This window comes from Penaeus vannamei, chromosome 40 (genome assembly GCF_042767895.1).
Source record: "Penaeus vannamei isolate JL-2024 chromosome 40, ASM4276789v1, whole genome shotgun sequence".
Taxonomy (NCBI): domain Eukaryota; kingdom Metazoa; phylum Arthropoda; class Malacostraca; order Decapoda; family Penaeidae; genus Penaeus; species Penaeus vannamei.
This window is the reverse complement of record NC_091588.1, coordinates 13463300-13475682: the sequence shown is the minus strand read 5'-3', so window position 1 is coordinate 13475682 and position 12383 is coordinate 13463300. Positions and strand designations below refer to the sequence as shown.

The 12383-nt window shown below is 40.2% G+C and overlaps 1 protein-coding gene across 2 annotated transcripts; it reads right to left on the bottom strand.

Moving 5' to 3' along the window:
* Positions 1-6163: 6163 nt before the first annotated feature.
* On the bottom strand, positions 6164-12338 carry LOC138859168 (casein kinase II subunit beta). 2 transcript variants are annotated; one of them, XM_070117607.1, is made up of 4 exons: positions 12184-12338; positions 11972-12074; positions 10572-10744; positions 6164-7193 (listed from the first exon to the last, which is right to left on the bottom strand). In XM_070117607.1, the coding sequence occupies exons 1-4, from the start codon at positions 12253-12255 to the stop codon at positions 6843-6845; spliced, it is 699 nt and encodes a 232-aa protein (XP_069973708.1). In that variant the 5' UTR covers positions 12256-12338; the 3' UTR covers positions 6164-6842. The 2 variants fall into 2 exon arrangements, with proteins under 2 accessions (XP_069973708.1, XP_069973709.1); XM_070117608.1 differs by having other exon boundaries at positions 6164-7157; positions 12184-12337.
* Positions 12339-12383: the final 45 nt, after the last annotated feature.

Sequence of the window (12383 nt, the reverse complement as noted above, 5' to 3'; positions counted from 1 at the left end):
TGTTGGGAGGGAGTAGGAGGAAGGGGTGTAGGGGGAATATTAGTAGGAGGGGTATGAATATCGGCAACCACTTCAAGTGTGGAAGGAGCATGAGTTATGGGATTTTGTGTCTCAAGCATATAGCTTTGAATGTCATCCATTGTTTCTGCAGTGGAGTTTGTTGGAGGGTTTTGTGAGAAGGTAATTGTTTCTGCAATGGAATTGGTTGGAGAGTTTTGTGGAATAAAGGTTTTCTTATGAGGGGGGGAAGAGGAGACTGGTGTCTCAGGAACAAAGGTATAGGTAGGTGGTGATTGAGCTGTAGGGGAAGAAGGGTTAGAACATTTAGTCTGTCTACTGCGGGTAGTGCGGGGAGGGAGAGGGGTAGGTGTTGGGGCTGTAGTTGAGATAGGAGCTGTGGTTGAGATTGGGGTGTCTGGGTTTAGAGTGGCAAAGGAATTGGTCTGAGGGATGTAGAATGTAGAAGTGGAAATGGGGACATTTTTGGGTGGAGGGGGAAGGGCTGAGCGAACGATGTTGCTAGAATATGAGAGAAACCTTGTCGACGTGCTTCCTGTCTGGCTTCACGTAAAGTGAGACCATTTTTGTATCTGAGAGTTGCTACTTCAGATTCAAATTTGTAAGTGGGACAGCCTCTATAAAATACATTATGGGGGCCGCCGCAATTAGCACATGTTCGTGTTTGTGCTGAGCAGTTTGATCGATTATGACCAGGTTGGGCACATATGGGGCATCGGTCTGTGGAACGGCAATGTTTGGCAGGATGTCCAAAGCGCCAACAGTTTTGACATTGACGGGGAGGGGGTTGGTATGGTCGAACAGGGAGGGATTGTCCACCAATGTAGATACGTAAGGGAAGGTCATGTGTACGGAAGGTAATTTTGGCAATATTGGTCGGATTCTTTCGTTGACCTTTAGGAGGAATGGTGTAGCAATGTACTGATTTCACATCTTGGTCTTTGAGGCATCCTAATAAGTCTTCTCCACAGTCTGACCAATCTTTGGTATCGACTGGGCAGTTTGCTGGGGAGAGAGAGACAGTTCCGGTACAGGTATTAAGGGTTGGATGAGGTTCTGCAGGAATGGGGTTGCCAGAATGATCAGTTAAATTTGACAGTGCTATAGATTGTTTCTGATCTGACTGTTACCAGACGGGAGCGATCGCGTCTGGTATAGAAAGGGACTCTACCTACTTGTTTTTGGAGGCATTGTTGAAAGAGAAGAGTGTTGCCTGAATAAGGAGCTGTAGCAGGAATCACGAAAAAACGGTCCCATTTAGCTGGGCTAAACAGAGTATTTAATGGTTAATGGTTAATGGTTAAGATAAATGTGCTAGACATCTAAGGTCATATAGCACTATAGGAAAGTATAGTAAAGAGGGATGTCAGGTGACAGTTGTAATGTGTCAACTATCTAGAATATTGTTGAGAGGTTGAGGATGAGGGAAAAGATTATGGTGGTTTAGGTAAGGGAGTTAGATCAAGTGAAGGATATTTATGTGTCTGAGGAAGGAGAACAGGTTGTCGAGGCAGAAACTGTGAGATTCTGTAAGGATGTCTGATATGTTGGGAGGTCGGTGAAGGGAGGATAGGTGTGGAAAAGCAGAGGTACGTGCTGTATTAAAACGTGGACTGGACAAGAGAATGTGTGGGACTGAAATAGGGATGTTACACAGAGAAATAGCTGTGCACGGGACAGAAGTTTGTATGGGAGGTATGACATAAGGTGTTTTATGATGGATAAGTATAGACGAGACATAAAGGGAGTGTGGGGAAGAGATAAAATGGTAATTAGGAATTGGAATAGGAGGGTGTGTGAGGAAAGTCTCTTGGAGGCAGATAATAGATGGATTATAAGAAGCAAGGATATGACGTAGGTCTGATCTATGAGAGCGGAAACCGCGAATATTCCAATGTAGGAGAGCTATACCCTAGTTGATTTATGAATGATAACACATTTACGTGTTGGGGAATTTGAAGGGGAAGGAGCTAGGGGGTGTAAAGGAGGGATATTAGGAGGTAGGGAGTCTGGAGAAGGGCATTGTTGTGCCATGAGTGATTCTCGTGTGTATCCTGGAGGGAGTGCAAAGGATAGAGGGGATGGAGGGAGGGAGAATGTGCCTATAGTTGGGGTTGAAGGGGGTGGGTTGTGTTGGGAGGGAGTAGATGTGTGGGGAGTATTAGTGTTAGGAGGATGAATATCAGAAGGATGGATAGTTGGAGTTGAAGGGGATGTGTTGTCTTGGGAGGGATTAGAAGGAAAGGGTGTAGGGGTGTTATGAGTAAGAGGGGGATGCATATCAGAAGGATGGGTATTAGGAGGATGGATATCAGTGGTGGTTGGGATTGAGGGGGTTAGGTTGTGTTGGGAGGGAGTAGGAGGAAGGGGTGTAGGGGGGATATTAGTAGGAGGGTTATGAATATCGGCAACCACTTCAAGTGTGGAAGGAGCATGAGTTATGGGATTTTGTGTCTCAAGCATATAGCTTTGAATGTCATCCATTGTTTCTGCAGTGGAGTTTGTTGGAGAGTTTTGTGAGAAGGTAATTGTTTCTGCAATGGAATTGGTTGGAGAGTTTTGTGGAATAAAGGTTTTCTTATGAGGGGGGGAAGAGGAGACTGGTGTCTCAGGAACAAAGGTATAGGTAGGTGGAGGTGATTGTGCTGTAGGGGAAGAAGGGTTAGAACGTTTAGTCTGTCTACTGCGGGTAGTGCGGGGAGGGAGAGGAGTTGGTGTTGGGGCTGTAGTTGAGATAGGAGTTGTGGTTGAGATTGGGGTGTCTGGGTTTAGAGTGGCAAAGGAATTGGTCTGAGGGATGTAGAATGCAGAAGTGGAAATGGGGACATTTTTGGGTGGAGGGGGAAGGGCTGAGCGAACGATGTTGCTAGAATATGGAGTATGAGAGAAACCTTGTCGACGTGCTTCCTGTCTGGCTTCACGTAAAGTGAGACCATTTTTGTATCTGAGAGTTGCTACCTCAGATTCAAATTTGTAAGTGGGACAGCCTCTATAAAATACATTATGGGGGCCGCCGCAGTTAGCACATGTTCGTGTTTGTGCTGAGCAGTTTGATCGATTATGACCAGGTTGGGCACATATGGGGCATCGGTCTGTGGAACGGCAATGTTTGGCAGGATGTCCAAAGCGCCAACAGTTTTGACATTGACGTGGAGGGGGTTGGTATGGTCGAACAGGGAGGGATTGTCCACCAATGTAGATACGTAAGGGAAGGTCATGTGTACAGAAGGTAATTTTGGCAATATTGGTCGGATTCTTTCGTTGACCTTTAGGAGGAATGGTGTAGCAATGTACTGATTTCACATCTTGGTCTTTGAGGCATCCTAATAAGTCTTCTCCACAGTCTGACCAATCTTTGGTATCGACTGGGCAGTTTGCTGGGGAGAGAGAGACAGTTCCGGTACAGGTATTAAGGGTTGCATGAGGTTCTGCAGGAATGGGGTTGCCAGAATGATCAGTTAAATTTGACAGTGCTATAGATTCAGTTTCTGATCTGACTGTTACCAGACGGGAGCGATCGCGTCTGGTATAGAAAGGGACTCTACCTACTTGTTTTTGGAGGCATTGTTGAAAGAGAAGAGTGTTGCCTGAGTAAGGAGCTGTAGCAGGGATCACGAAAAATCGGTCCCATTTAGCTGGGCTAAACAGAGTATTTAAGATATCTGTAGGGTTGGTGGTGGTGGATAGTCGGGGACGTGTGGAAGAGGGAGTATTACGGAATGATGGAGAATAAGGTTGCAAGGTAGTAATAAGGGAGGATTGGTTGTTTGATGAAGGTTGCAGGGGTGGAGTTGAATTTGAGGAAGTTGGGTGGGTAGGAATGTCTTCTGGAGATTGATTCTCTGCTTGGGTGGGTAATGCACTAGTAGGCATTGAGGAGTGGGCAGTAGTTTCAGTGTTCGGAGCCGTGGTCAAAGGAGAGCCTGGGTTGGGGCTATTTGATAAAGGGGCTAGCCTCATAGCCTCTAATAAAGGGATTACATTCTCATTACTGGTCATGGGGAACCTGGATTATGTAAATAGGCCTATTCGGTCCACCTCCTTTCACTACTGAAGGTAAGGGCTAGATTAGTCAGGAGTACCGTGCCCATAGTTCCCGCTGGCCGTTCAGGACTGGCACTAGGTCAGCCTTTCATCCTCTCAGCACGGCTCTCACACCTTAGGAAGTAGATAGCAGAAGGGGATGGAGAAGAGACGGAAACAAAAGCTGGAGAAAAAAAGACCATGCAAAATTAGTTGAGTCGAGGGCTGGGGCCCTAGGCAGGGGAGATCCCTGTATTGGGTCTCAGTCCTCGTCTCCTAAGCCCCCCCACGACAACAACGGGCAAGGGATTGGGGGGGAACAGAGTATTTAAGATATCTGTAGGGTTGGTAGTGTGGATGGTCGGGGACGTGTGGAAGAGGGAGTATTACGGAATGATGGAGAATAAGGTTGCAAGGTAGTAATAAGGGGGGATTGGTTGTTTGATGAAGGTTGCAGGGGTGGAGTTGAATTTGAGGAAGTTGGGTGGGTAGGAATGTCTTCTGGAGATTGATTCTCTGCTTGGGTGGGTAATGCACTAGTAGGCATTGAGGAGTGGGCAGTAGTTTCAGTGTTCGGAGCCGTGGTCAAAGGAGAGCCTGGGTTGGGGCTATTTGATAAAGGGGCTAGCCTCATAGCCTCTAATAATGGGATTACATTTTCACTACTGGTCATGGGGAACCTGGATTATGTAAATAGGCCTAATTGGTCCACCTCCTTTCGCTACTGAAGGTAAGGGCTAGATTAGTCAGGAGTACCGTGCCCATGGTTCCCGCAGGCCGTTCAGGACTGGCACTAGGTCAGCCTTTCATCCTCTCAGCACGGCTCTCACACCTTAGGAAGTAGATAGCAGAAGGGGATGGAGAAGAGATGGAAACAAAAGCTGGAGAGAAAAAAGACCATGCTAAATTAGTTGAGTCGAGGGCTGAGGCCCTAGGCAGGGGAGATCCCTGTATTGGGTCTCAGTCTTCGTCTCCTAAGCCCCCCGACAACAACAACGGGCAAGGGATTGGGGGGGATATATATACAAAAAAAAAAATCTATATATATATATATATATATATATATATATATATATATATATATATATATATATATGTATAAATATTTTTGTTAATTTTCAACTTTATAAAATTCTTGAGTAAAACATTCCTTTGAATTTCTGGGTAACAAAATAGCATAAATTCTTTAATATCCAACTGGTTTGGAGATGGACAGCAAGCAATTTTAATAAAACTATGTTCATAGACAATGCTTAACTGTGGAACCTTACCTTAGTTTCCAGCATAAATGTTTTGAAATCAGAATAATATAATTTGCCAATTAGCATAACTGTGTCCAAAACGAAGTTTTGTTCATACATTTTGATAACCAACACTTTACTTAGAACTACTGCTGTTATATGGAATTCATTGGCATATCAAGTGTGAGTACCTAAGCAACTGGTAGTATCATAGTTGTTTTCATTTCCATGCTTGCTCTATTACTATTATTTTTACATCCATATACAATCGAGTATATATTCTTAAACTTACGATTGGCTTATGTTAAGGGAAAGTGACTACTGACCTACAATTTTTATCCAGTGGCAGACATTTCCATGGCTTCTCTTAAGTAAAAAATCTGTTTCCATAAAACATGCGATATCTATTTTCATAATTCAGTGATTGTGAAAAAGTAAGTTTCCTTTACCTTTGTACATGAATTAATCAATAATAACAATAATAATAATATTACTAACATCGTAATGATTTCATATTTAATTTGATTATTATTGGTTCTTTTCATAATTACAACAGGACACTTTTCAGCATTTCAGATCAGCAAGTATAAATATCAGGAAAGATAAGCATAAAAATACATTGCAAACAGTGAAAACAGTTGCAAGTGATTTTCAACCATAGTACAAGCTGCAATTAATAAAATATGTAAATAGTTTTTAAGAACACTTATGGACACTAATATCAAAATCATGCATGCAGAGGTGTACTGAAGACTAGCAATGTGAAAAATCCATGGTCTTAATAATTATCTTCTGACAAAAGTTGAAGATCAGTATTATATTTTTCTCTTTCATTAAATGTACATTAAGTAAAAATATGGGATAAAGGAAATACAGTACACTAATAGATGGAGGTGTGGTATATATTTACATTTTATTATATAAGATTTTTCCAAAGATTCAAAACAAAACTTTCTCTGGTATTTTGGAGTACCATTTACACACACTAACCAAAAAGGAAAAAAAAAATGGTATTCACAGAGTAATTTCCTTCACTCTAGCTAGCTTTTCTGCAGGGAGAGATCACTCCATGGCTCCAGAGGTAAACAAGCAGTGAGGTATGAGTGGGTTCTTCCGGAATGTGTGCAGTCAACTTGCCATGCAGGGACCTCTCAAAAGCCCTTGATGAATGAGCACAAGCAGGACATGGACACAACTTAATCCAAACTGCCGGACTGGCTTTACTGCATTCAAGCCTATGTCAGAGAGATGTCACAGTTGGCACTTTTTTTGTTTTTGTTTTTTTAACTTTTTAGGTATCTTTTAAATACTTTTTTTTTGCACCGTCTGTTTGCAGCTCACTAACACTTTTTTCTCACTTCTTTGACACAAGTCTGATGATTTTAACAGGAATACATAAAAACTAAGCCACAGAAGGGGACAGGAAGGAGAAAAAAATATAAATAAAAAGTTTTAATTCTTTTCAAAAATAAGGAATATTGCAATTAATGAGCTTAATCATAATCACATGAATTACATCAATAGAATAAAAAAAATATATGAAACAATTTCTAACTAATCCTAACGCTTTCCATTATTATAGTTGACTGCACGCATAGGAGCCTTGAAGCTAGCAGCTGACTGCTGCTGAATTTGGTATGCCATTGGGTGAATCTTGAAGCCATAAAGCCTTGGTACAAATTGGTTGGTGGGCCGCTTGGGCCGGTATTCTGGATGGACCATGAAGAGCATGTGAGGGAAGCCAGTACCGAAGTAAGCTCCGTCTATGTGGTGGTGGCGAGAAGACTTTGGGGTGTAGACGTCACAGCATTTTGGACAGTACAGCTTCACCATGGCCTCTCCTGGGACATCACTTAGACCAATGGGCAGCATTGGCTGGGGGGCAGAAAACAAAACTTGAAGACTGTCTGCCTGCAACAAAATTATGTAAATACTGAACATAGGAGTACACCCATTAATAGAATCACTCATCCTTGTGTTGATTCTTAAGCAAATAAATAAATAAACAAAAACTATGAAATGGAAATTATCATAAAAATACATAATTGAACTACAAAGTAAATATTAAGAAAATAACCATCAAAATTATATTAGGACTGAAAAATCATAATTTACAAAAAAGAAATTGAAAATTGCAGCTAAGTAGTGCTTGTTATATATTAGACAAATGACACAAACACATACCCCAAACACTACGACGAGTAATTAATTAAAATAGGGACCAGAGAATTCACTTTAAAAAAAGAATAACCACAAATAAACAAAATAACAGTCTTCTGTTAGGATATTATTTTTACAATGGGAATATCATGAAAAATAATTAGTAAATCTGTACTTTTGAATATGCAGATAACTCGGCCATTATGAACAGTCTAATAAGGAATACAAAAAAGCATGCATTTCATTCTAGGGAAAGAAAAGGGAGGAGGATGGAGAGGAGGGGATAATAGGGGAGAGAACGGTGAAGGAGAGTTAAGGAGAGAATGTGTAGGTGAAATTGTGGGAAATTGAAAAGAAAAGAGAGAGGTATGTGGGGGAGAGGAACGCGAAGAGGGGGAGGGGAAGTTGTACTGACAGGGTTATTAACCACTAGCTGCCAGGTGGCATGTATGTACATGCCATGGCTGATGTGGACCGAAAAACGGATGGCATCGTATTATGACCATTCCCATGCCACTGGCTCGTCAGACGGAGTTTGTTATCTCCAATAGTAGTGGCTTCATTTATATGGTAAATATTTTAGGCAATACAACCTATAATGAAGGTAAACCTTCAAAATTATAATACTTTTATAAATTATAGCAAAATAAAAACTTTTAGGTGACAAATGTCGCTCGCAAACTAACAAACGAGCTGGGCGCAAACAGGGGAAACTGCCAATTCACCCCAACAATCCCGTTATTATGGCCACTTGCCAAACTTTTTTACCCGACAGCATTGGGTTAATCTTTCTATATCTAATTCATTTAAATAAAATAAAAATTTCATTGTTTGGAAAGTAATTCTTTAGCCCCTTTGATCCGGGTGACGTGACAATCACATTTTAAAAATTGGGTTCAGGGCCGGGTAAACATGCTGTCCTAGGACAAAATGGCCTTAGACCGCGTAATGTGACCTTGCCATCATGAGCAAAGGCTAGGATGATGGAAAAAGACTCGCCATGAGTGCACAAAACTCTTGGAGGGTGATTAGACTTAATTGGCATTTAGAAGGGGGCTTCTGCATTATTTCCATTGATAAATGAGTGGAATGTAATAGCCATAAGCCATGACTGAAAGGCCGCTGGCTCCAGGGGGGTGGGGGGTGGGGGGGAGAGGGAGGGAGGGAGGGAGGGAGGGAGGGAGGGAGGGAGGGAGGGAGGGAGGGAGGGAGGGAGGGAGGGAGGGAGGGAGGGAGGGAGGGAGGGGGAGGGAGAGGGAGAGAGAGAGAGAGAGAGAGAGAGAGAGAGAGAGAGAGAGAGAGAGAGAGAGAGAGAGAGAGAGAGAGAGAGAGAGAGAGAGAGAGAGAGAGAGAGAGAAAATCTTCTTGCATGGTAATATTTACTACATAGATTATATGGAGTCTGTGCAAGGAAAACAGTCTATTACCATTTGGTTAAACCAAATCAAATGATAAATATGGACACTGGGAAATGACAAAAATGCTGAAAAGGCTTATGCATAATAACTTTGCAAAGAGGAGGCATAGAATCTTTGTCACCACACATGAGTATTTACATGCACTCAACAAAGCAGCCACTTCAGTAACCTAATGGGCAAATTTTCAGCCATGTGATTGTCGTGACACAACCAGATACAATGGGTTAAGAAGAATCTGTATTACTCATTTTCCTCACAGGCAAATTCAATGTAAGTTCCTAATAAAGGTTTTGTTAGCTAAAAATGTGGCATCATAAACATGCACTCACTCATCCCAAGTAGAAGATAAGCATGCAATAAACTGATTATCAAACTGCCATGACTAAAGATATATGAAAACAAGATAAATAAATAGGTAATTCATACAGATAAACATATATATATATATAGGTACATATAGATGTATAGTGGCAGCGTGCATGTGCATGTAAGAATGTGTTTAATATTTTTACTCTAATTCTTTTCTCGAAGCTGCTGGACTAATCCACTTATCAAAAAAGGGCTTTATTTAATTTTTCATTCATCTATATAAACTAAGCAGAATCCCAAAATTCTTAATTAATATTCAACTCTTACAATTTCTATAATACAAATCACAATGGCTAAGACAAAACATGATGAATATGAAACATCAGATCTTATAATGTACTCTTGGGACTCTTGGGACTCAAATTATTTGTTTTCCCTTAAATAAGGTCTTAAAATTACCTTTCTCACACTTTCATAATCTAATCATATGTTAATGCTCCCAAAACAAGCTATGATGTCACAGGCTGGATCAGCTGGGTGCTCATCTAAAAGGAATGGGTGATAACGGCTTTATCTTATCTCTATCATTCTACTACTTTCCCCTTAACATTTTCAAGTCCATAGTGATACACAACCCACTTCTTTAGATCTATACCCTTTGATTTCACAAGTCTTAAGAAATCCCTTCATGATTACAAAACATGAATATAAATATTTTCTTGTTACAAACAAAGAAGCAAATAGGTCTATATCACTAAGTTGTTCTTTCAAAAACAAGGGCAAGTAAACATCGCTTACAGAATCATATTACCCCACCAAAGACGTCGTTCTACTTGTGTTTTTACATATAGATGGCTCCATTAGTATTAACTCAAAAATGAGCCAATTGAGAACTACCTGTTTCACCTGTTTACCCTTTTCCTTGATTTGCAATAATATTTTCTAGGATCTAATACTGTTGTTAGTAATATCAACAAAAATATAGTAACTGTAATGTTTATAACAAAAATAACAGTGTCAATATTGATAGCATTAGTAAAAAAGCTATCTCAAGGAAAGGTGAGGTCACAAGATCTACTAATTGACTCCACTGTGGCTAATCACTGGCAGAACAATCTATGTACAGAAACACTTAACAAAACAATACTAAAGTGAACACAACATTTTCCCTTCGCCATTGGATTACCTAATAACATTTGCACAATGGAAACTCGCCAGACAATTTCAACAAACACTAACATATAGGTCTGTATTCACTCACTGACCAACAAACTACAATGAAGACAAATTACAGAACAAATTATTGTATCTTTCAAAGAAAGAAAAAAATAATATACATATATATAAGTGACCATTGAGCCTCATCAAAACGTGGGCTTGCCATCAACGAAGAAACACATACCTGATTTTCACAATAGACTCGTGGACAGTGACCAAAATCTCCAGCTTGATACTTCTCTATCATTTGAGCTATGCCACGATTGGTTAAAATGTAGCGAGCGTGGATGAGGCCATATAGCATTTCTGCCGCCTGTTCTATTAGGTCGCTCTGGTGAGGGATCTCTTCTTCCTCGTCTGTTGGTAAAGAAAATTTTGTCCATCAAGACATAAGTCACACAAGAGCCGAAAGGAAAACTACAATAAGATTTATGGGAAAAAATCCATTCACACTGCAATGTGTGTATATGTATGTGTATATGTATATGTATGTGTGTGTATATGTATATGTATATATATATATATATATATATATATATATATATATATATATATATATATATATATATATATATATATATATATATATATATATATATATATGTATATATATATATATATATATATATATATATATATATATATATATATATATGTATATATATATATATATATATATATATATATATATATATATATATATATATATATGAACACAAGCACAAACAAAGTAAAGTGCATACAAAAATGAAAATGAAATAAGCCACAATAAGGAATTTTAAAAATTGCAACATTTCAAATTCTTCATGAGTTCCTCTTCAGAAAAATATATGTATATATTCATCTATACGTAAATATGAATAAGTATATGTATGTGTGTGTGTACGTACATTTGTACATGTGTATATATGTATATGTGTATATGTGTATATGTATATGTATATGTGTATATGTGTATATGTATATGTATATGTGTATGTATATATGCATATATGTATATATGAATATATGTATATATACATATATAAATATATGAGAGAGGAGAGGAGAGGATAGGAGAGGAGAGGGGAGGGGAGGGGAGGAGAGGGTGGAGGGGTGGAGAGGGGGAGGAGAGGGGGAGGAGAGGGGGAGGAGAGGGGGAGGAGAGGGGAGGGGAAGGAGAGGGGATGGGAGGGGAGAGGGTGTAAGAGGCCAAATGTTGGGTCCTAAAAGAGCATGGTAGATGGCGAGCTTAGGGTTAAGGTAGACAAGGGGGGAGAGGGGGAAAAGAGAGGGGAGGGGAGAGGGGAGAGGGGAGAGGGGAGAGGGGAGAAGGGGGAGAGGGGAGAGGGGGAAGAGGGGGGAGGGGAGACAGGAGGAGGAGGGAGAAGAGAGCGGAGGGGAGACAGGAGGAGGAGGGAGAAGAGAGGGGACGGGAGACAGGAGGAGAAGTCAAGAGAGGGGAGGGGAGGGGGGAGAGGAGAGAAACATTGCTATATTTGTGTATCATTGTTAGGAATCCCTCAAGACAAATTATTGCACTATGCAATTAACCTTTTAATCTTAGTTAACTTCAAAAGTCAGAGTTTCCCTCTAGTGGCCTACCTGGTTCAAGATCTAAAATCATGTCGAGTGCCTGGCGATAGTGTGGTACCTGTTCATTTAGGCCTGTGAGGTTAAACTTGTCCTGTATGTAATCTTCATCTACCTGAAAACAGAATTTAGAATTTACATTAAACAAGGAAAAAGGGGAATATTACTAGTTCAATTTTGCTTTTTAAATCATTAAATGAAAATAATCCTGAAAAACTTCTTACCTCACAGAAAAATTCATTTCCTCGAAGGCCACAGAACCAAGCAATCCACGACACCTCTTCTGAACTGCTCATCTTGCTGAAATTAAAACAGATTTTTCAGGGAGAATCTATAATAGTTTCCATATTTATATTTCTGATGTTAAAAAGCCAATAGTAGTAGATTGAACTTTATCATAGTGTCACAAAATTGCAACACAGAT

Coding starts and splice junctions, on each gene's coding strand:
- LOC138859168 (XM_070117607.1), bottom strand. CDS start 12,255: ATGAGCAGTTCAGAAGAGGTGTCGTGGATTGCTTGGTTCTGTGGCCTT. Junction 10,745..11,971: donor GATTTTAGATCTTGAACCAG/GTAGGCCACTAG, acceptor CTTTACCAACAG/ACGAGGAAGAAGAGATCCCT. Junction 7,194..10,571: donor GAGTCTATTGTGAAAATCAG/GTATGTGTTTCT, acceptor ATTTTGTTGCAG/GCAGACAGTCTTCAAGTTTT.